At 59.8% G+C, this 20,865-nt stretch overlaps 2 protein-coding genes and 1 non-coding gene across 10 annotated transcripts; 2 read left to right on the top strand and 1 right to left on the bottom strand.

Annotated features, from left to right (window-relative positions):
• The first annotated feature begins 160 nt into the window (after positions 1-160).
• LOC115616215 lies at positions 161-291 on the top strand. Its single transcript, XR_003994239.1, has one exon. It is a non-coding gene; the product is annotated as a U11 spliceosomal RNA (small nuclear RNA).
• A 74-nt stretch (positions 292-365) lies between these two features.
• Positions 366-8,768, bottom strand: LOC115615760 (discoidin, CUB and LCCL domain-containing protein 1-like). The gene is made up of 15 exons (XM_030504303.1): positions 8,637-8,768; positions 6,098-6,319; positions 4,749-4,886; positions 4,437-4,488; positions 4,192-4,264; positions 3,913-4,046; positions 3,756-3,793; positions 3,456-3,650; positions 2,754-2,875; positions 2,493-2,661; positions 2,326-2,406; positions 2,062-2,152; positions 1,923-1,960; positions 1,708-1,821; positions 366-860 (listed from the first exon to the last, which is right to left on the bottom strand). The coding sequence occupies exons 1-15, from the start codon at positions 8,728-8,730 to the stop codon at positions 532-534; spliced, it is 1,890 nt and encodes a 629-aa protein (XP_030360163.1). The 5' UTR covers positions 8,731-8,768; the 3' UTR covers positions 366-531.
• Positions 8,312-19,644, top strand: GMEB1 (glucocorticoid modulatory element binding protein 1). 8 transcript variants are annotated; one of them, XM_030504307.1, is made up of 11 exons: positions 8,312-8,329; positions 10,088-10,238; positions 11,190-11,272; positions 12,164-12,288; positions 12,905-13,008; positions 13,440-13,594; positions 14,664-14,792; positions 15,431-15,568; positions 16,593-16,715; positions 18,472-19,142; positions 19,411-19,644. In XM_030504307.1, the coding sequence occupies exons 2-11, from the start codon at positions 10,111-10,113 to the stop codon at positions 19,516-19,518; spliced, it is 1,764 nt and encodes a 587-aa protein (XP_030360167.1). In that variant the 5' UTR covers positions 8,312-8,329; positions 10,088-10,110; the 3' UTR covers positions 19,519-19,644. The 8 variants fall into 8 exon arrangements, with proteins under 8 accessions (XP_030360167.1, XP_030360164.1, XP_030360168.1 ...); XM_030504304.1 differs by lacking the exon at positions 8,312-8,329 and adding an exon at positions 9,012-9,183; XM_030504306.1 differs by lacking the exon at positions 8,312-8,329 and adding an exon at positions 9,582-9,600.
• The last annotated feature ends 1,221 nt before the right edge of the window (positions 19,645-20,865 follow it).

Raw genomic sequence — 20,865 nt, 5'->3', positions numbered from 1 at the left:
GAAAAAAAGGTCAAAAACGGCGAAAAAGCGATAACACACAAGGAGAAAGAGAGGAAAAACGGGGATCTGCGTGCTGAGCCATCGGCGGGGAGATTTCCTCACCGTGAGCTAAGTAGTAGTGCAGCGCTTTCCGCTGCGGCTGGTTTGAGGGCCTGTATCTAAAAAGGGCTTCTGCTGTGTGTGGCACGGGGGGGCCCCACGGTCGCCTCCGCGGAATCGACATCAAGAGATTTCGGAAGCACAATTTTTGCAGTAAGGGGGTCGCCGGTAACCGCTTGTTCCGGCGCCCCGGAAGGTGGCAACGGAAGCAGAAAGAACTGGGGGGGGCGCTATAAGTCCCCAGCTAGTGGCTGCGGAGCGGGAGCTGTGTACAGCAGCACTGTTATTAACAGCGGACGGATCGGCTCTGTCGGTGTAGTGGTAGCGCTCGCGGTACAGACACAATACGTGACTTTAAAGAGGGTTGTTGAGACACTCGCCATTCCGCCGCGGTACCAGGACGGGGCGCCCCATGCACCGCCCGTCCCGGCTTCACAAGGCTTCGTGGTACACGTGTGACAGCGCTGCCTCCGCCCCGCCGGGTCCTCCCCAAGGCAGCTCCGCGGGCCGTGGGGCTGGGGTGTGGTAGCGCAGCGCAGGGGAGGTGGGCAGCCCCGCGCCGGCGGGCTCTGCCTCGGTGAAGGGGGTGGCGTACTCAGGCTCGGGCGGCAGCGGCTCGGCGTATTCGTGGTGTTTTCCCGGGGTGTCGTAGTGGCTCAGGACCAGCGGCAGGGTGTAGCCCTCGTCCAGGAGTGGCTTGAAGGTGGAGGGACCTGGCTGGCTGCTGGGGCTCATCTGCACCAGGTCTGGCTCTGCATATTCTACAATGGGGGAGCCGGGCTCTGAGTGCGGGACTGGCCCCAAAGTGGTGGAGGGGTCATAGAACCTGCACTGGTTCATTTTGGGAGGGACCTTAAAGTTCATCCAGTTCCAACCCCCTGCCACAGGCAGGGACACCTTCCACTAGAGCAGGTTGCTCCAAGCCCCTGTGTCCAACCTGGCCTTGAACACTGCCAGGGATGGGGCAGCCACAGCTTCTCTGGGAAAAGTCTGTGCCAGCGCCTCAGCACCCTCACAGGGAAGAGCTTCTGCCTCAGAGCTCATCTCAATCTCCCCTCTGGCAGGTTAAAGCCATTCCCCTTGTTCTGTCCCTACAGGCCCTGGTCCAAAGCCCCTCTCCAGGTTTCCTGGAGCCCCTTTAGGCACTGGTGCTGCTCTAAGGTCTCCCCTTCAGGAGCCTTCTCTTCTCCAGGCTGCCCCCGCCCAGCTCTCTCAGCCTGGCTCCAGAGCAGAGCTGCTCCAGCCCTCGCAGCAGCTCCAGGGCCTCCTCTGGACTCGTTCCAGCAGCTCCATGTCCCTCTTGTGTTGCTGCCCCAGAGCTGGATCAGGACTGCAGGGGGTGTGTCCCCAGGGCAGATTAGAAGGGTCATTGTGCTGCCGTTCCAGATGTGGGGTGGGATGGGTGGAAAACACCTGCACATCTGGCCCCCAAGGGCTGGGAAAAACTGGACTGGCACATGCCAAAACCCATTGAGGGCAGAGCACCCACCCCAATGGAGGTGGGTGCATCCCTCTGCCCCAGCACAGAGTGGCGCTGGGGGGCAATGGGCACCTCAGGGTGCAGTGGGGGTGACACGGGACCTGTATGCACCCTGATGTCCCCATTACCTGGTGACATCAGGTCCTCTGGCACAGGTGCTGTGGGGAAGGAGGCTAGTGTGGAGCCGGGGGGCGGCAGGGTCTGCAGGGAGCACACCGGGCTCGGATCCAGCTTGGGGTGCCCTGAACAGAGACCAGACACCCCCCCCGTTGTCACATTCCATCCCTCAGGGCTCAGCAGCAGGACCCCCGGCCCCATTGAGGGGTTGGGAGCACTTCTTTACCTTTCACGATCCCACAGCTCAGCTCCGCTGCTGGTTTTCTGCCAAGGGGAGAGCAAGATGGGGGTGAGGGGTCCTCACACCACTGCACCCCTCGGTACCCAGCGAGCTGCTGTGTTTTGAGGGTCAGGATGGGACCCACCTCTTCCTGCGGCACAGGAAAGCCAGCAACAGGAGGCTGGAGCAGAGGAGCACAAAGCCACCAATGAGCAGCATCACCAGCAGCGTGGAGCCTGGGGAGGGTGGGCAGCATCAGCCCCTGGGTGCCCCATCCCACCCATCTGCACCCATGGGTGCCAGGAGACCATGCAGGGCCACCAGAGAAGGGCAATCAATGTGTTGCCACAGGGGAATCTTAAAGCCCCACAAGACGATGCCACGACCCAGGGACATCCACGGCACCCACCTGCCTTCTCTGGGTCCAGGGCGACGCCGGGGATGGGTGTGTGGCTGGTGGGGACAGGGACCTCCCTGGGGACACTGGGTGCTGTGGGGCAGAGCAGGGACCTCCATTGGGCACAGCGGAGGTGCCATGGGGACATGTGGGATGGGGCCACCCCCCGAGGGGCTCACCATAGGGCCAGGGTGCGCGGCCCCGCGCCGGCTGACAGCCCAGCAGGGCCACCTTCATGGCCACACGCTGGTGCCAGCTCTGGGGTGTGACACGGACGTAGCGCCCAATGATGGGGGGGATGAAGGCGTTGGAGACCTCCCCGTGGCTGTCGGTGTTGCCTTCAAAGACCTGCCAGATAGGGTGAGGAGGGTGCTGGTGGCCAAATGTCCACAGGCAGGCGGGGGCTGCACCCCCTCGGGGTCCCCCCCCCCCGTGCCCACCTTGTCCTCTTCCCCATTGCTGCCCCTATAGGGTCTCCAGTTCTTCCCGTCGCGGCTGGAGGACACGCGGTAGGACCTCACATAGTAGTCGTGCTGCTCAGAGGAGCCCTTGGTGATGATGCCTGCGGGGGGGCCCTGCTGTCAGTCAGGGGGTGCACGGCTGGGGGCTGCCCCGTGTCCCATTGCATGGGGCAGAGCTTTCCCAGCTGGAATCACCCCCACCTCCGGGATATCCACGTCCCTGCTGGGAGGGGATGAGGAGTGGGAGGACATGTCAACCCCTGGGGGGGGGCATCCTCCAGCCTTGGGAGGGATTCAAGTGCTGTCCCCAGCAGCCGATAACCTCCGGCCCCGGCTGCCAGCGCCACATTCCTGCCTCCTCCAGCCTCCGGCCGGACAATGGCCCCATTTTCCCGGCACAAAGCCCCCGCTTCGGGCCGGCTCCGGCCGAACAAAAGGCGTTCGCTGGCACCAGATGCAGGAGCAGAACATGAAGTCGTTCAGCCCAGACGCGGCTGCGGATGTGGGGGGGGACAGGGACACCCCCATTTGCACCAGTAAAGCCGTGGCACAAGGAGCTCTGATGCCTTTGAGTGTTATGGGGGGTGCTCTGCGTGGGGTTGGTGATGCTGGCACACGTGTGCCCATGGGGAGGACAGCGGGCAGGGTGGCACAGAGACGTGTGGTGTCCCCAGCACTCACCGGTGACGTTCCTGCGGGTGCCCAGGTCCAGCTCCAGCCAGGCAGCCTCGGAGCCGGGTTCAGCTGCCCAGGAGTGCCCGGTGGTGCCCAGCGCTGCCCGTTGGGCCACCCAGGCTCGGTCCTGGCCCAGCACATCCACCTCGTGCCACCAGGACGAGGCATTGAAGGCAGCCACCTCCAGCACATCACCGCAGGCTGGCAATGGGACATGGCATCATGGGGGCCCGGGGCCAGCACGTGGGGTGGCACCGGATCTGGCTGCCAAAACCAGCTTCATTTGAGGGGAAATGGGGAAAATACCTTTATGGAACACGAGCCGCTTCTCGGAGAGAGATCCCCTGTAGGGAGGAGGGTTCCTGTGAACAAACCCGGGGGGGCTGCGCAATGGAGGGGGGCACAGCTGGGGCCCAGGGCTGGGTGTGGGGTGCAGGGGGGTCCCCAGCACGCCCTCCCTCACCTTTTGGAGTGGAGCCCGTTGGCAAAGGCCGACTCATAGAGCGTGATGCCCTTCTCCCGGGCCAGCGTGACCTGCCCGCCCAGCTCGTCCGCGATCACCCCGGCGTGCACGGCCGCCTTGCACAGCACCGAGGTCTGCGCCGGGGAGCAGGGGGTGAGACCAGCACCCCATGGAGCACCCCATGGCTAAACCCAGCCCCTGCACTCTGCAGTAGTCACATGTGCTGGGGACTATCCTCAGTGCACCCATGGGTGCCATGCCCCCAGGCTCTGCACTTACGTCCCGGTAGCCCTGGCTGGGGTTGCCCCAGATGTCCCCATCGATGTCCTTGCAGCCAGCGGGGCAGTACACACTGAAACACATGGCGATGGGGGAGGAACAGGGCTCACCCCCATCCCAATCCCCTCTGCTCACCTGTCCCCCCCTGCAGCTGCACCCCAAGAGCCCAGCAAGAGGGGACAGGGATGAAACCGGAGCTAATGGGGACCACCAAAGCACGAGCACCCGCACCTCCTGCCACTCACCTAATGTGCTCCTGGGTGTAATGGGTGCCCCGAACTAGGCAGGAGACCAGGTCTGCAAGGCAGGGACACCCCAGGGTGAGGGACACCCACAGCACCCCATCCCCTTCCCATAGGAACCATGCTCCATGGCTGGGTTTTGCCCCCCCATGTCTGGAGGGGTGGGAGGGGATGGCCCCTCGGTCCCTGCAGCCATCAGCCCCCTGCCACCATCTCCCATGTTGTGTCCCAGCCAAGGGAGAAGGTGGCTGATGGGAGATGATGAGACCCCCACCCAGAGGGGTCTCTGCAGCCCCGGGGGACACTGCCCCCTACCTGGGTGCTGCGAGGTGGCGTAGGACAGGAGGAGGCCGCGTCCCGAGCGGTGGCTGGTGCTGTTGAACAGGACGGTCACAGTGCTGGAGTTGGTCACCAGGAGCGGGGTGGTGGGGCCGGCGTTCCTGCAGTAGGGCCCTGGGGACAGGGAGAGGACTGGGGCTCCCCGGGGACTCGGACCAGCCCCATGCCCAAGGTGGCCCCAGAGCAGTTACATCCATGCTATGGGGGGGACCAGGCGCTCAGGGAGCACCCCGAGATGTCCCCACCTCCCTGAGCGGGGACAGATGGGCTCCTGGCTGGGTAAGGACTCCCCACACGGGACCCCAAAAGGGGGCTGTGTCCCCGTCTTCCCTTTCACAGGTGCCACCAAAGCTGCCTCCTAAATCCCCCTCCTATTTAATCCACATTAATTTGCAGTCTCCATCTCCCTGATTAAACTTCGGCTTAGCCGGTTCCTCAGGGACATCTCTGGTCCCAGCAGGCCCCAATCCTTGCACTGCCATCACACCCCCCCCCTTCGTCTCTCTTCTGCATCATGTCCATTCCTGCTGACTTGGGGCACCCAAATGCCATCGTTGCCCTGGGGACAAGGAGTTCTGTCCCTGTGTCCCCGTGCACATGGGGACATGGCGCTGTGCCTCAATTTCCCCACCCAGACCCGCACCCTCACCCTGCCTTGGTCATAGTTAACCAAGTGATTGAGCCTGGGGGACATGGGGCACTGCAGGGATGTCACAGGGTCCCAGACAGGAGAGAACTGGGGCTCTGTGACATGCAGATGAGATGCAGATGAGATGCAGATGACACACATGCACAAACATGTCCCCAAGGCCACCGCAGAGGGGATGGGGACCAGGGACCTGCCACGCTGTCACCCCCCGCCTGGAAAGGGTGAAAGCCCTGGAGAACGTGGAGAATTCCCAGCCTCAGGAGCAGCGGTGGATCCAAGCTGGCTCCTTTCCACCCAGCATTTCCCATCACGTCCCCTGCCCCTCTCCAGGCCTCAGGGCTGCTCCTCCACCCCATTGGCGACGCTGCCCCCCAGCACTGTCAAATCCCTCCCAGACCATTAAATCCCTTCGGGAAAACCCTGGAAGCATTTGTTTGAGCAGTGACCGGGCAGATGGAATGAATTAATCGGTGGCTGCATCTGGTTCCAGTTGAGTGCCCCCCCCCCCCAATAACCCCAGCTTGGCAACAGCCCCCTCCTTGGGTACCCCCTTCCTTAAATCCCCTCTCCCCATGATGGAATCAGCTAAAAAGCCAGATTTTCCTGATATTATCCCTATCCAGGACTTTGATATCCCCCCCTCACGCCATCTGCAGCCCCTCAGTTCCCCCCTTACCGTAGGAGATGCCGGCCTGGGGGTCAGTGAGCAGCAGGGAGCTGCGGGCGCAGTGCTCCGAAGGCTCCAGGTCCACATCCCCGAAGGTGAGGAGGAGGAAGGTGCCGGGGGGGGTTCGCAGCTGCCAGCGGCACGTTGTGTGGTTGGGGTACGTGCCCGGGTAGTTCTTGGAGCTGAGGGTGCCGCTGTGGGGGGTCAGCAGCGTGTGGCCACAGCCGTCCCCTATGCAGAGATCAGGGAGGGGGTCAGCTGGGGTCCCTGCCTCAGGTTCCCTGTTGGAATCACCCCATGGGCGCCTGCACCCCCTTCAAGTGTTTTCCTCATCCAAAGCATCTCTTTTTTGTGGGTTTTCTGGGACAGTCCCCACAGGGATCCAGGGATGACGCTGCCTCAGTTTCCCTCCCAAGCCACGCAGTGCAGACCCAGCTCCTCTGCACTCCCCAGGCCAGGAGGACCCCGATCTGGGGGGATACAGAACGATACTACAAGGGACAGGACAAGGGGAATGGCTTCAACCTGCCAGAGGGAAGGTTGAGATGGGATCTTAGGAAGGAATTCTTCCCTGTGAGGGTGGTGGGACACTGGAATGGGTTGAACGGAGAAGCTGTGGCTGCCCCATCCCTGGCAGTATTCAAGGCCAGGTTGGACACAGGGGCTTGGAGCAACCTGCTCTAGTGGAAGGTGTCCACTGGACATCACCGCTGGATGAGCTTTAATGTCCTCTCCAAAACAAACCAGGCCGGGATTCTGGGAACCCCTGGCTGCAGCCTTGACCTTGAGGATGACCTTGGGCAGCTGCATCCCCATCGCCTCCTCCCCGGGCATCCGCCACAAAAGGGGCTTTTCTCCAGGCTCACCACCCCCGGACACGGAATATCCTGGAAAGTTGCTTTGAAAGTGCCCAGAACTAGGATTTCCGGGCGGGACTGGGATGCGGGAAGGGCAGGAAGAGGGGAAGCAGGGCTGGGAGATGTGGGGTCCATCCCACATCCCCAAAGAGCTGCTGCTCCTGCCAAACAGCAGCATCCCAGAAAGAAAAGGGCTTTGCCCCTGCCTTGGCTCCCGTCCCCGTCGCTCGGAGACGGCACAAAGCCGGGGAAAATCCCGCAGGGATAACAAAAAGGGGGGGCCGGAGGTGGACGGTGCCAGCGCCTCCTCGGAGCCCATCCTCCCCTCCTGCGGGAAGGGCCAGCCGGGGGTTGTCCTGTGGACAACCCCTGCGCAGGGATGTGGGATGAGGTGAAATTCCCACCCCCAGCAGGGCACAGGCGGGATGAATCAGCCTAGAGGGGGGGCAACAGCCTGGGGGACCACAGGGTGGCCGGGACAGCAGCTCCCAGATGGGAGAAGGCAAGAAACTGGGGCTATTTTGGGGGAGTTTCCAGCAAGGAATGTTAGACCCATCGGGATCCACATGGAAAACCCTCTCTGGTCAGGACAGGCTGGTCTGTGCGCTCGAGCTGGGGGTCTCGGATGGACCCCCCCACCGGCTGCAGCCCCCGTGCTGGTGGGGACCCATCCCGGGAAAGGAAAGCGTCCTGCACGTGGCCGGCACATGCCGGGCGGGAATGTCAGAGATAAGCCGGGAGCTGCAGGCGCACCCGGGAATTTGGCTCCAAAGATGCTGCCAAAGGGTTGAGAATGACAAAGGCCACGGGAACATCCCCCCCAGATTAAAACCAGCTGCCAAAAAGAATGGGAAAAGTGACTTTTCCCGCTGGATGAGGGCGCGCAGCGGCCGGGATCAGCCCTGCCAGGAATTTGTTTGTCTTCCCACAGGATGCAGGAAAGACACAACAGGGCGATGCTCCGGGAAGCGCCCCCGGCACGCTCCAGCCTCCGGGACGCCGCCGGCACCGGGAGAGCTCCCCCGTGTCCACCACCGGCTTTGGGATCCGGCGGGAACCCGCTCCCAAATCACACGTGTGGGACACAGCGGGGTCCTGCCCCGGGGATCCCGGCCCGTGCCTCAGTTTCCATCGCTGGGGACGAAGTTTCGGCCGGTCCCGTCCTCGTCTCGGATGAGCTGGGGACGTGTTTTCGGGATGAGGTTTGGCCGAGTGTCCCTGCGGAGCGTTCCCGGTGCGAACATCTCCGGGATCCGCGGGACGGAGCCCGCTGCCTGTAGGCTCCAGCGATCCCGGGAGAGCCCAGCCCCGGGGTCCCGCTCCTCCAGGGTGGACGGAGCCAACGCCGGGACCCCCGGGATCCCACCCTGGCCCCGGGATCAGGGTGAGACAGAGGGACCGGGGCAGGAGCCGCGGGACCGGGTGTCAGGGAGTGATGGAGCGGGGAGCTCGTCCCGTCCGGTGCCGGAGCAGATGGATGGCAGGGACCGCGTCCCGGATCGGTACCAGGGAGGGCGGACCGCGGGGTCCCGGTCTGGGATCGGTACCGGGGAGAGCCCATGGCTCACAGTGAGAAGCCCGTCCCGTCCCGGTACCAGGGCAGAGGGGAGCCCGTCGCTGCCCCATCCCGGCGAGTGAGGGGGAGCCGCGGGGGTGCCGGTGGGAGCGGGGTGCCCCGCGCCCGCACTCACCGTGCTGTCCGCCGGCCGCGCGCAGCCCCAGCGGCCCGAGCAGGAGGCAGCGGCGGAGCAGCGCCATGGCCAGCGCCCCCCGCGCCGCCCGCATCCTCCTCCCGCCGCCGCCGACACCGGGACCCCGCCGCCCCGCCCCGCCGCTCCCATTGGCTGCCGCCGCCCGGCCCCGCGACGCCATTGGTCGGCCGAGCTGTCAATCAACCGCCCGACGGAGGGTGCTGGGCCGGGGGTCCCGGGGACACGGGCGGGGGGCGATGGGTACCGGCGGGTGCCCGGTACCGCGGTGCACTGCTGCGGGGACCGGACACCCCCCGCCGCGGCCTCCCGGTGGAAGCGGCGGTGCGGTCCCGCCACCCGCCATTAGAGGGCAGTGCGGGGCCGAACTCCCCCCCCCTTTACGGCAGGCGGTGGCCGGAAGTGCTGGCGGCCGAGGCCGCAGCGGCTCCTGCGCATGCGCGCTGCTGCCCGGCCCGCTTCCCTCCTCCTCCTCTCCCCCCCCCTCCTCCCCTTCCCCTCAGCCCCCGGACCCGGCCGCTCGGTGACGGTAAGGGCCGCGCGCGCCGCCGCGCTACGGGAGCCGGGAGGGGTCAGCCGGCGGCGGGGCGGGGCGGGAGGGAGGGAGGGACGGGGCCCGCCGGGGAAGGGGAGGGGAGGGGGCGCCCCAGCGCGCGCCGCCGTACGTGCCGCCGCCGCCGTGCGCCGCGGGGGGGGGTAAGGGGGGGGGGGGGTGACGGGGAGGCCACGCCCCTCCCCCGGGCGGCCCCGCCCCGCCCCGCCGCGCGCCGCCGGGGAGGGGGGGGGGGGGGCACGGACCCCGCCGGTGTTTGGTGGGGGGGGGGCCCCTCACCGGGGCTCCCGAGGGGACCCCGTCTGTAACCCGGTGCTGGGTCTGACACCGCGGGGGGGGGGGCCCGGGTGTGAGGCCCCGGTCCCGGGTGTGCTGCGGCGCGGCTGTCACCGTGTGAGGCACCGGACCCTGTGGGGGGGGTCCCGGGCCAAAACCGCCCTCACAGCTCCCCGCGGTCGCGGGGAGCGCGGAGCCAGCCCCTGCGGCTCCCACCGGGAATAGCGGCTCCGCTGCGCGGCAGCGAGGGACCGCAGCATCCCAAGGGCGGTTGGATCCGAGGCAATAGCGGCTCCCCTGTGGCACGTTCCCGGTAGCGAGGGATCGGAGCATCCCAAGGGCAGTTGGATCCAAGGGTTCCGCCTTGGGAAGCGTATGGTGCTGTCCCCAGCCCCGCTGTGCGGGTGGGAGCGGGATGGGGGCTCTGCCGCTGTGTGTTGGACATCCCGGTGGTGATGGGGAGGAGGAATCCTGCACACCGGGTGCTGGATCCGCAGTGCCCAGTGCCCGCCGTGGGGCCACCGCATGGCTCATGGGCCGTGTCCAGCGGTGCCTGTCCCTCTCCACACACACACACAGCCCTGCCTCTGCTTCCCCCCTGCAGCACCGCCGGCCTTCATGTGAGAGATGGCGAATGCCGAAGTGAGCGTCCCTGTGGGTGATGTGGTGGTTGTACCAAGTGACGGCAACGAAGGGGAGAACCCGGAGGATACCAAAACCCAAGTGATCCTGCAGCTCCAGCCGGTGCAGCAAGGGTGAGTCGGCTCTTCTGGGAGGTCTGGGGTGGGATCAGGGGGATCCCGGTGGAGTTCTGTGCCATGGGCACCCACCAGTGCTGCTGGTTTCCAGGTCTGTGTTGGTTTTGTGCCTCACACTGCAGGGAGAGAGACCCCAAAGACAAAAAAGGCTTTTGTGTGTGTCGCTGCCATGGGGCCTCTGAGCACTGCAGTTGTCCTGTGGGGATAACGTGCCTTCCAGATGGTGGCACTTGTGGAAGCAAGGAAGCGGAGAGGTGGTCCTGGTGCTGCCCTGGCCACGCATCCTCCTGCTCTCCCTCTTCCCTCTCCAGCCCAAGATGGGGTTTTTACCACACTGCAGCTGCTGGATGTGTGTCCAGATCCATATCTGCATCCATGGCAGCATTCTCGAAGATAATCCACTAAAATACAATGGAACTGGGATGTTGGAGGGAATTCTGTGGTACCTGGGCTGCTGCTGCAGAGAAGCGGCTGCCACCAGGCTCCTCATCTGAGCAGTCGGGATGTACATGTTGGATGCTCCAGTTGGATAATAGCCACAGCACAGGGCGGCTGTAGGCACGGCAGTGACTCTGTCCCGCATGATCACCGGTGCTGCAGTGTCACACAGGGCTGGAAGGGGAAATCCAGGGATGTTTTGCTCTGCTTCCTCCTGCCTGTGTCAGGAACGGGAGGAGAAGGCACCAGGAAGCACCACTGCAGAGCTGCTTCATGGCACTGGCGGTGGGGAGGGTGTGATGCCAGGGCTGGGGACGCCTCTGCCTGTCTCAGACCTTGGGATTATCAACTGTATTTTGTATGTGCCAAAACCGATGCCTGTGATTGGAAGTGAATCAAACAAAATCCCCCTTCCTGGAGGACAGGCAACGAAGAAATGGAGGGAATTTGTAATCCCGTGCTGTGAATCTGAACCCATAGTTTGTTTCTGGATCCCTGCTTTCCCAACAGGATTTACCAGGAGGGCTCCGAGGCCAGTGCCGCCGTGGTGGCTGTCGAAACCCACACCATCCACAAGCTAGAAGAAGGGATCGGTGAGTTCCTGCTTGGCATGGGCAGAATCCCCTCCTCTGCAGGGCTGGTGGCTCCAGTTCGTTGGGCTTCCTTCTGGCTCTGCCCCTGCAGATGCTGTTTCCCAGGCATGGATGTGGGTGCAGGGTCTGGGCATAGTCTGGAATAAGAGGCTGCTGTTACTGCTTGGTCTCAAAGTCCTGGAATTGAGCTCCTGGCTCTCCTGCAATGAATGGTAAGGGCTCCCAGGGGGTGCAGGGGAGCCGAGATTTCACTCTGGCTGCTGGCAGACAGGAATGATGGTGAGGAGGATGGTGGTTGTGTCTGCGCTGAGTGAAGCATCACACTCTGGTTGCTGGTTCTGTGCTGAAGGAACAGCCTGGCACTTGGGCTTGGATGTTTGACAGAGCCAAGCTCATTGGCTCCAAGTGCTTCCTGCTATCCCAGGGAGTGTGTGGGGAACGGCTCCTGGTATTAGGTGCTGTCACTAGATCTTGGCTACTCTTCTGCTTCCTGTGCGGGTGTGGGTCATTTTGCAGCTACTCAGCGTGTGAAGAGAATATATTAGCAGGAAATAGCTGCTACTGCTGCTAGAGAGATACCAGAGAATCTGAGCAAGATCTGTGCTTCACATTTGAAAGCATTTTGTTTCCACAAAGACTGTTCTCACTGACACATCTCCCCTTGTCCTGATAGATGAGCTTCCTTTTGAGTGGTGCTATATTAAAAAGCAGATGCCAGTTGCTGTTAGGATTGGAGAAGACCAAGAGAGGACTGATCCTGACCAGGGATCTGCCCTTCTTTTGGTTCCCTGAGTGCAGGTCTCCCATCCTGTGAGCTTTCAGCTCTCTCCTTGTGGGATTGGAGCCTCTTGGGTGGACAGTTTCATTTCCCCCCCTTTCCTCCTCCCTTAGACCCCAACACCATCGAAGCGAACGAGGAGATTGAGATCGCCTACCCCATCACCTGCGGGGAGAGCAAAGCCATCCTGCTCTGGAAGAAGTTTGTCTGTCCAGGGATTAATGTCAAGTGTGTGAAGGTGAGGGAGCTTTGCAGTGTGTTCCTTCTCTGCTCTCAAGCTCTGGAGCTTGAGCTCTGCAGGACTTCCTTATTTCCTGTGTTTCCTCTGAGCCCTGCCCCTGGAACTGAGTGACTTTGCAGCGTGCAGAGTTCTGGGTGCTGAAGCTTGCTAGAACAGCCAAAGCTGAGTCCGCATGTGCTGCTGCAGTGAGAGCTGCTCACCCTCAACAGGAAGTCTCTTACTCACTGGAGCAGGACAGAACACCCAAGTGAATGCCTGTGCCAGGCAGATGTTGCTCGGCTGCTTGATGGAGCAGGAGTCTCCGCTAGTGATCTCCAATGTCCAGGTTACCAGAAGGAGATGATTTGGTTTGTGCTTCATAGGAAAGCCTTCAGGGCAGTTCTGGGGTAGAGCTGTGTGGTTCCAGTGCCGACGGTTCCAGATCCATTCTGGAGACAGAAGCATTGCTGTGGTGAGGGGGTGGGAGCTCGTAGGGATTTGAGAAGCAGCTCCTCTGTCTGGGTGGAAGTTGGGGGTTAGATGAGCTGTGGACTGGCTGTGTCGAATGTTCCGTTACACACTTCCAAAGTGCTGTTTACCCTCTTTGCTGAGCCTTTCTTTGCCTCCTTGGCAGTTCAATGACCAACTGATCAGCCCAAAGCATTTTGTCCACCTGGCTGGGAAGTCCACCCTGAAGGACTGGAAGAGAGCCATCCGCCTCGGAGGAATCATGCTGAGGTATTTGACTTGCTGAGCGCTGTGTCCAGCTTCAGGCTTCCATCACTGCAGCTGCAGGACCCTGAGCAGGCATCTGTCTGCTGGGCAGTCCTCAGGAGGTCGCCTGGAGCCTCACATTACCTGGCTGGAGCCTGCAGAGAGCCTTGGTCTGTGGTTTGAGGCCAGGATTCCTCACCTTGCACACAGCTATCCTCACCTGGAGGACCTGGTCCTTGGTGGGGGTGGAACAGGACTGGAAGCCTGTCTGTGAAGCTGGGGGTGGCTTGTATTTGCCATTTGAAAGCCCTGCAGGAGATACTTTGTGTGCAGAGTGGCCCTTGGGTCTCCCGTTCTCCATCCTTCTCATGGCCTATGTAGCATTCCTACATGGAATACTCTCTTTTGGCTGGGATTTGAGCTGAGCCTGGTTCTCTTCCCCACTCCCTGCATAGGAAGATGATGGACTCGGGGCAGATTGACTTCTACCAGCACGACAAAGTGTGCACCAACACTTGTCGAAGCACCAAGTTCGATCTCCTGATCAGCAGCGCCAGAGCGCCGGTGCCGGGGCAGCAGAGTGTGGTGCAGACCCCTACATCAGCTGATGGTAGGAAACCATGGCAGTGTCCCTGGCACTCCTTTTCCTCCCTGGGCTCGTCAAATCAGGTTAAGCTCCCCCACCAGTCCCACCAGATGGGGCAGTCCCACCATTCAGGTGACTGCTCTGGTTTCTGAGAAGGAAAATGCTTCTGGTGCCTGCTCAGAAAGGTCTGGGCAGCGTGGGGAGGGAGCTCTGCTCTGCAGCACTGAGAGGCTGGGAAGCAGGAGGGCTAAGTGGTGACTAGACGGAGCCTTGGGAGCTTGAGGTGGGGGGGGTCACCTTGGAGGGGTCCCTGGGATGTCCATGTGAGCGAACACCCGAGCAAGCTCACACAGTGTTCTCTGATGGTTTTCCTATTGGAGGGTCTATTAAAAAGGCAGGACATGGACTATACTGAGGAATCAATTTAGGGATGCCGACCTCCCCCAGAGCAGCCTGCTCCACATCACCTGCACATCCCTAAACGGGGAATGGTGGATGGACATGAGGGTGCTGAGGCGCTGGCACAGGGTGCCCAGAGAAGCTGTGGCTGCCCCATCCCTGGCAGTGTTCAAGGCCAGGTTGGACACAGGGGCTTGGAGCAACCTGCTCCAGTGGAAGGTGTCCCTGCCCATGGCAGGGGGTTGGAGCTGGATGAGCTTTAAGGTCCCTTCCAACACAAACCACTCTGGGATTCTGTGATTCCAACTGCAAATTCTCAGTGAATCCCGTGCTTCAGAGCAGAAAGTGATTTCTTTGCTGAGGTTAAGGGGGAAGACTTCTCCCAGCTGTACCACATCGTTCAGCTGGGCAAGTTACAGTTCTGTAAGGCCCTGGGTGAGTGAGATGGCAGAGTCATCCAGAGCCTAAGGAGAGCCTCCTGGAAAGCACCACGGTAAAACCTTACAGTGGCTGCACATTGACTTAGTCCCAAGCCTGATCTAGAAACAGGATTGAGTCAGATCTGTTTCCCTTCTATAAATGAGCTCAGACCCTGACCCTGTCATCTGAGGGGGTGAAGGGGGGGAAAGCAAAGCAGGGCCCAGCGCTGGGGCTGCAGGGGATGCAGAGGGAGCTGACGCTGCCTCTCTGGCAGGGAGCATCACCCAGATCGCGCTGTCGGAGGAGAGCATGGAGGAGGGCATCGAGTGGAACTCGGCTCTGACGGCTGCTGTCACCATGGCCACTGAGGAAGGCATGAAAAAGGACACGGATGAGATCTCAGGTGAGCTCAGGCTGCTTCGTGGCTGTTTTCTTCCCCTCTTCTTGCCCGTTAGAGACTGAAATCCTGACAATAAGGAGAGTTGAGGCAATGACAGAGCTGTCCCCCAGCCCCCTGTCCCAGCACTTCCCGGGTGGATCTCCTCACTGCTGCAGGCAGGGTGGGACTTCAGCCCTGGCCTTGGGGCTGATCCCCCAGGCTGCAGTGAGAGGCTTCTAGTTGTTCATTCTGCCAGCCTGGAGCTAGACTGAAAGCATCAGTGTCTTGTTAGCACCCTGTGTTAGTAACCTGTCAGTTCTCTTGGCTGTGTCTCTCTGGCTGCAGTGCCTGCCATTCCCTCCTCAGATCAGTACAGAAGCTCAGGCAGAATTGCCTCAAACCAAGGTTTTAATCTCTGCATTTTGTGACGATGTGAATGTTACCTTTTAAGTCATGGTGCTGCTGGAAAACATGTTACTGATTTGCTGCCTGGGTCTGTTTGCTTCTTTTTGGGGGGTTTTGGCATGTCATATCCACCGCAATGGCCAAATTAGAACTTATCTTGCAAAGTTACTCTTGCCTGAAAGGTTGAAGGTAGGCTTGTGGGGGAAACCACCAAGTGCTTGTGCATGTTGACTTCTTTTTCCCTCTGCTTGTGCCAGAGGACACACTGATGTTCTGGAAAGGAATAGCTGATGTGGGGCTGATGGAAGAGGTTGTGTGCAACATCCAGAAGGAGATAGAAGAAGTCCTAAGAGGTGTCCAGCAGAGGTTGGGTCAGTCTCCCTTCCAGATGACAGGTAGGTTGTGAGCCGCAGCCTCTGGCTCTGCCCTGGGGAAGGATGCTTTAAAGGGCAGCTGCAGGCAAAAGATGAAGTGAGAAGGGTCCATCCCCATCGTTCAGAGCTGTGAGTCAGAGTGCTGAGCGAGTTCCTGCTCCGCATCTGGATGTGCTCTTGGCCTGCCCAGCTCTGAAGTGCATTTGCTTCAAGGCACAAGGACACGACATGCCCCCCTGCTCCCTGAGCAGAATGACCCTGGCAGCTTGCTGGGGCCATGGGGTGATTGTCCTCAACTCCTGGCCCTTGGGAAGCCTTCCCAGGTTGGACCAGAGTTGTCCCAACACTTTTCTCCATGACAGTGCAGGCTTCAACAGGTCCTGCCCCCTCACTTGTGTCAGAAAGCCTGGTTTTGGGGCTGAACCAGATGAAGGAACTGATCTGGGTTAAAAATAACTCCCCTTTTTAGGGTTATTTTGAACTCAGCTCAGTTCCCTAATCCAGTTCAGCACATGCCCCTGTGAGCACAGGCTTTGGGCACCTCTTGCTGAGAGAACATCCACAAAGCCACAAACTTCAATTTAGGCAGGATTATTTGATGTCTTTTCTGAGTTAGCTTTGGGCTGGCACATCTTTGTGTTGGGGAGGTGGCAGCTTTGGGAATCTGGGAGTGATTGAAGTCAGTGGATTAGAATAGAAACTCTGCAGAGCTGTCAGTGAAGCTGGCGTGTTAATGCCGCTGTCAGCAGCACGGGGGGATGGTTTGGAGGTGGAGAGCTCGTTTGTATCTCTGTGATTGCAACTGATGCTTTCATTTGCAGCAGTTTTGAGCTGCTTGGGTGACACATCTCTGGGTCTTTCTCATGGGAATGGGATTATTTAGGCCTGGGATGTCAAGAGGATGAGGGAGCTGGGTCTGTCCTTGCCAGCCAGCTCCCGTGGAAGAGCAGAGATAGTTGTACGTAAAGCAGCAGCAGGGTTTGGGTGTGATACGAGCATCTTTTGAGTACCTGTGGGACTCGACACTCATCCAATGCACTTGCAGATGCTGCAGTCTTGAACAATGTTGCCCACACGTTTGGCCTGATGGACACGGTCAAGAAGGTTCTGGACAACAGAAAAAACCAGACAGAGCAAGGAGAGGAGCAGTTTCTTTACACTCTGGCAGGTACAGTCAGTGCCTGGTAAAGGCTTCTCACCCTGCTGCTGCTCTGGGGAGCTGATTTCCTTTGATATAACCCCCAAATGAGCCATAGTCAGGTTCTTTTCAACACATGCTGCCCTGAAACAAATCCGTCCTGATATCTTTCCATCCTAGGGCTTGAGTGGATTTTCCCCTCTCCCTTACCTCGCAGGGAACAGTTGCTTGGGGGATTTGACAGCCCAAAGTCTGTGGTGCCAGCCGGGGTGCTGAGGGTGCGAGTCAGATTCCACCAGCATCAGGCAATAGGTGCTGCAAGCTCTGAGCTGTGCTGCAGCCACCCGAGCTGCTGATAAAGCTGCTCTGGGTGCTGAGCTGTCTGCTCGCCTTGGCCTGGAGCGATCGTGTGTCTTGCACAGCTTCCCCTGAGCTGAAGCCGACGACCTGACCTGGATTCCCCAGAGCTGCTTGTCTCCCTCCTCACCGTGTCCTGTAGGACCTGTTCTCATCTGGGATGTCCTAGTCTCCTACTGCCCTGGATAAATGAGATGACTGGGTTACTCCTGACTCCCAGTGTTCACACAGACAGGAGCTGAGGGTGATGTTTCCTGGCGCAGGCTCCTGTCCCCAGTGCCTGGCTCCTGCGGAGAGCATCCAGCCAAGCTTGGGAAGCAGCTCCTGCTGCCCAGGGAGGGTTCTCCACTCTCCCTTGTAGAGGGGTCTGGCTTGGGGAGCAGAAATACCCATCTTCTCCTCAGGAGGAGTAGACAACTGACATAGAGCATTATGGGTTCAAACTTCAACAGGGGAAGTTTAGGTTAGATATAAGGAAGAAGTTCTTTACAGTGAGGGCAGTGAGGCACTGGAATGGGTTGCCCAAGGAAGTTGTGAATGCTCCATCCCTGGCAGTGTTCAAGGCCAGGTTAGATGGAGTCTTGGGTGACATGGTTTAGTGTGAGGTGTCCCTGCCCATGGCAGGGGGTTGGAACTGGATGATCTTAAGGTCCTTTCCAACCCAAACCATTCTATGGTTCCATGATTGCTTGTTCCCTATCAGCTGGCCAAAGCAGCTCAGGTGGGTGGCAGGAGAATCTGGCCACCTTTTCCTTCAGTGCAGTTTGATTTGAGTGAAGCACTGAGCTCGTGCTGATGGGGCGTTGTCCTGGGTTCAGCTATAGCAGTCATTTTTCTCCTGCTTAGTAGCTGGTGCAGTGCTGTGTTTTTTAACTTTCAGCCTGGGAACAACGCTGATAACACCGATGTTTTTAGTTGTTGCTAAGTAATGTTTATTCCAACCAAGGACTTTCTCAGTCTCAGGCTTTGCCAGGGAGGAGGGGAAGCCGGGAGGAAGCAGAGACAGGACACCTGACCCAAACTAGCCAAAGGGGTATTCCATACCACAGCACGTCATGCCCAGTATATAAACCGGGGGGAGTTACCCGGAAGGCCCAGATCACTGCTCGGGTCGGGCTGGGTATCGGTCGGCGGGTGGTGAGCAATTGTATCCTCTCCCCTTGTTATTTCACTAATCGTTATTATCATTGGTGGTAGCAGTAGTGGTTTTGTGTTATACCTTAGTTGCGGGACTGCTCTTATCTCAACCCGTGGGAGTTACATTCTTCCCATTCTCCTCCCCATCCCTCTGGGAGCGGGGGGAGGAAGAAGGGGGGGGGGGGGGGGAGTGAGCGGCTGTGTGGTTCTGAGTTACCGGCTGGGCTCAAACCACGACAGGCGTGATGGTCACAAACGTGGGGTGTGATGGTTGGTTGTGTTCTCTTTGCAGACCTGGAGCGGCAGCTGGAAGAGCAGAAGAAACTGGCCAAGGACCAGAAGGCGAAGTCCCAAACCATCCAGAACGTGGTGCTGATGCCCGTCAGCGCTCCCAAGCCCCCCAAGAGACCCCGCCTGCAGCGCCCAGCCTCCGCCACCGTCCTCAGCCCCTCCACCCCCATCCAGCAGCCCCAGTTCACCGTCATCTCGCCCATCGCTATCGCGCCCGTTGGACAGCAGTTCTCCGTCGGGAACATCCCGGTGGCAACCATCAGCCAAGGCTCCAGCCCGGTGACTGTTCACACCTTGCCTTCTGGCTCCCAGCTCTTCCGCTACGCCACCGTGGTGTCCTCCTCCAAGACCAGCTCTTCTGACACCGTCACCCTCCACCCGTCCTCCAGCCTGGCGCTGCTGAGCTCGGCGGCCATGCAGGACAGTGGTGCCCTGGCCAACGTGGCCACAGTGGTCAACCCTGTGGAGCTGGTGGCCATGGAGTCTGGCCTCACCTCCACCATCCAAGCCGTGGAGGGCACTTCGGATGATGGGCAGACCATCATAGAGATCGACCCGGCGCCAGATCCTGAAGCGGATACGGAGGAGGCGGAGGGGAAAGCTGTGATCCTGGAGACAGAGCTGAGGACTGAGGAGAAAGTGGTGGGAGATGTGGAGGACCACCAGCACCAGGTCCATAACGTGGAGATTGTGGTCTTGGAGGACTAAGTGGGGAAAGCGAGCATCAGTTTGGGAAAGAGTTGGGAATTTGGTTTAATTTGAAGCTTTTTTGTTAAGCATCTTTTCCAGCCACCCCATTTGTTTCCATGGCTATTTCATTGTCTTGTATATAATAGAGATATCTCTAATTTGGGGGTTTTTAAACACACAAAAAGCTGGAGGAACATGGGAGACCTGGCAACAGCTCTGTGGAGCACTGAACAACACCCCCTGTTTGCAGGGTCCTGGAGAGACTGGATCTCTGCTCAACAATCCAGTGGGGAGGAACTGGACACTGCGCCGTGGTCCCAGAGGGTTCATGTCTGAGGGACACCAAGCGGTGGTGTGACTGTGGAAGGGGGCACAGCTTTGGGGTGGAACAGGTACCTCATTTGGAGTTCTCTTTCCCCCCAGGGAAGGGGATTCTCTCGGACTCTTCACTCTCACCTCAACTGGGTATTTTTTATTGTTATTATTATTATTGTTGTTATTAATGTTATTATTCGTGCTCTGGGGGAGGCGGCAGTGGCTCTGCTGGCACTGTCCTCATCCTCCCCTCCACACAGGTTGGGTTTACAGCTCTATTGGTTTGGATTTGTTTGCTCTTTCCCATCATTAGTCTATGATTCTTGTCCACATTTCCCAGCTGCAAAGCCCCAGGACCTTCTGTCTGTGTCTCCGCTTGTGGGGTTCCCTCGATCCCAATCCCACAGCACTTTTCCCCTCATCCTTTTCCCTCGGTGCCGCTCGGAAACTCCCCAGCATCACTTCAGCCTTTTGCATCAAGGTCAAAACCAATCGATCAACTTGAGCTTAAACCCCCCAACTCCCCCTTTCCCTTCGCTGCTTAGCGCCGCAGGGACATTATGGGATGTACAAAGCATGTTGTGCTGTCGCTATCCGGGAACGCCAGACTCCGGATCGGGACAGCTCCTGTTTACACTGTGTGCTGGGGCTGCTCCGTGCTTGTCGCTACTTGTTTGGTGGGTTTCGTTTGGGCTTTTTCTTTCCTTTCTTTTCCTTCCTATAATCTCCCGGCGGGATTAGAACCAGCACAGGGCTGGAAAAATGTGGTTTTCCCTCTGCTTTAGGTGGATTTTGCCCCGAGGCTGGGGTCCCTTTGGGCTCTGCCACGGTGGGAAGAGGGGAAAGAGCTTTTGGAAGGCTGAGGCAGGGGAAGCTGCTTGCCTGGAGATATTAAGCAAAACAACAGCAAAAGGAACACACCTTAGGCGGGGGGGTGGGGGGTGGGATGGAAGGAAGATGTGTTTGGCTATTTTTTTGGATTAAAAAGGAAAACTGGAAAACTGAACTCAGGTTTGAGTGGTCTCTGCAAGGGTAAGGGGGGCGCGGCGGCTCCACCACCTTGGGGCAGGATGGGGACCCTCTGCCTGCAGTTTTGGGGTGACGGGGTGAGGGTCCCTGCTGCCCATGGAGGAACGTCTGCAGGAGCTGATCTCATGGATTTGGGATCAGGGATCCACCACCACCATATCCAACTGCCTTCACCCCATCCTCCTCCTTCGATTAGAGAGGACAAGGTCCTCCTGGGGACCCCCCATCGCAATTCCAGGCATACAGCAGGCTCTTCCCTGCACCCTGCTTCTTGCCATCTCCTCTTTGGCTGTTGGCACCCTGGAACCCCTTGACCCGGGGGTCCCAGCAGGCTGCCATGGCCCCCAGGTCCCCCCACCCC

Source organism: Strigops habroptila, chromosome 12 (assembly GCF_004027225.2).
Source record: "Strigops habroptila isolate Jane chromosome 12, bStrHab1.2.pri, whole genome shotgun sequence".
In the NCBI taxonomy this organism is placed as follows: domain Eukaryota; kingdom Metazoa; phylum Chordata; class Aves; order Psittaciformes; family Psittacidae; genus Strigops; species Strigops habroptila.
This window is presented reverse-complemented; position numbering and strand designations above follow the sequence as displayed.

Excerpts from the sequence above, each read along its gene's own strand:
- GMEB1 (XM_030504307.1), top strand. The coding sequence starts at position 10,111 with ATGGCGAATGCCGAAGTGAGCGTCCCTGTGGGTGATGTGGTGGTTGTA. Across the intron at positions 14,793-15,430 it reads GGACACGGATGAGATCTCAG|AGGACACACTGATGTTCTGG; the intron begins GTGAGCTCAGGC and ends TGCTTGTGCCAG. Across the intron at positions 15,569-16,592 it reads GTCTCCCTTCCAGATGACAG|ATGCTGCAGTCTTGAACAAT; the intron begins GTAGGTTGTGAG and ends ATGCACTTGCAG.
- LOC115615760 (XM_030504303.1), bottom strand. The coding sequence starts at position 8,730 with ATGCGGGCGGCGCGGGGGGCGCTGGCCATGGCGCTGCTCCGCCGCTGC. Across the intron at positions 4,047-4,191 it reads CCAGCCAGGGCTACCGGGAC|ACCTCGGTGCTGTGCAAGGC; the intron begins GTAAGTGCAGAG and ends TCCCCGGCGCAG. Across the intron at positions 1,961-2,061 it reads TTCCTGTGCCGCAGGAAGAG|AAAACCAGCAGCGGAGCTGA; the intron begins GTGGGTCCCATC and ends TCCCCTTGGCAG.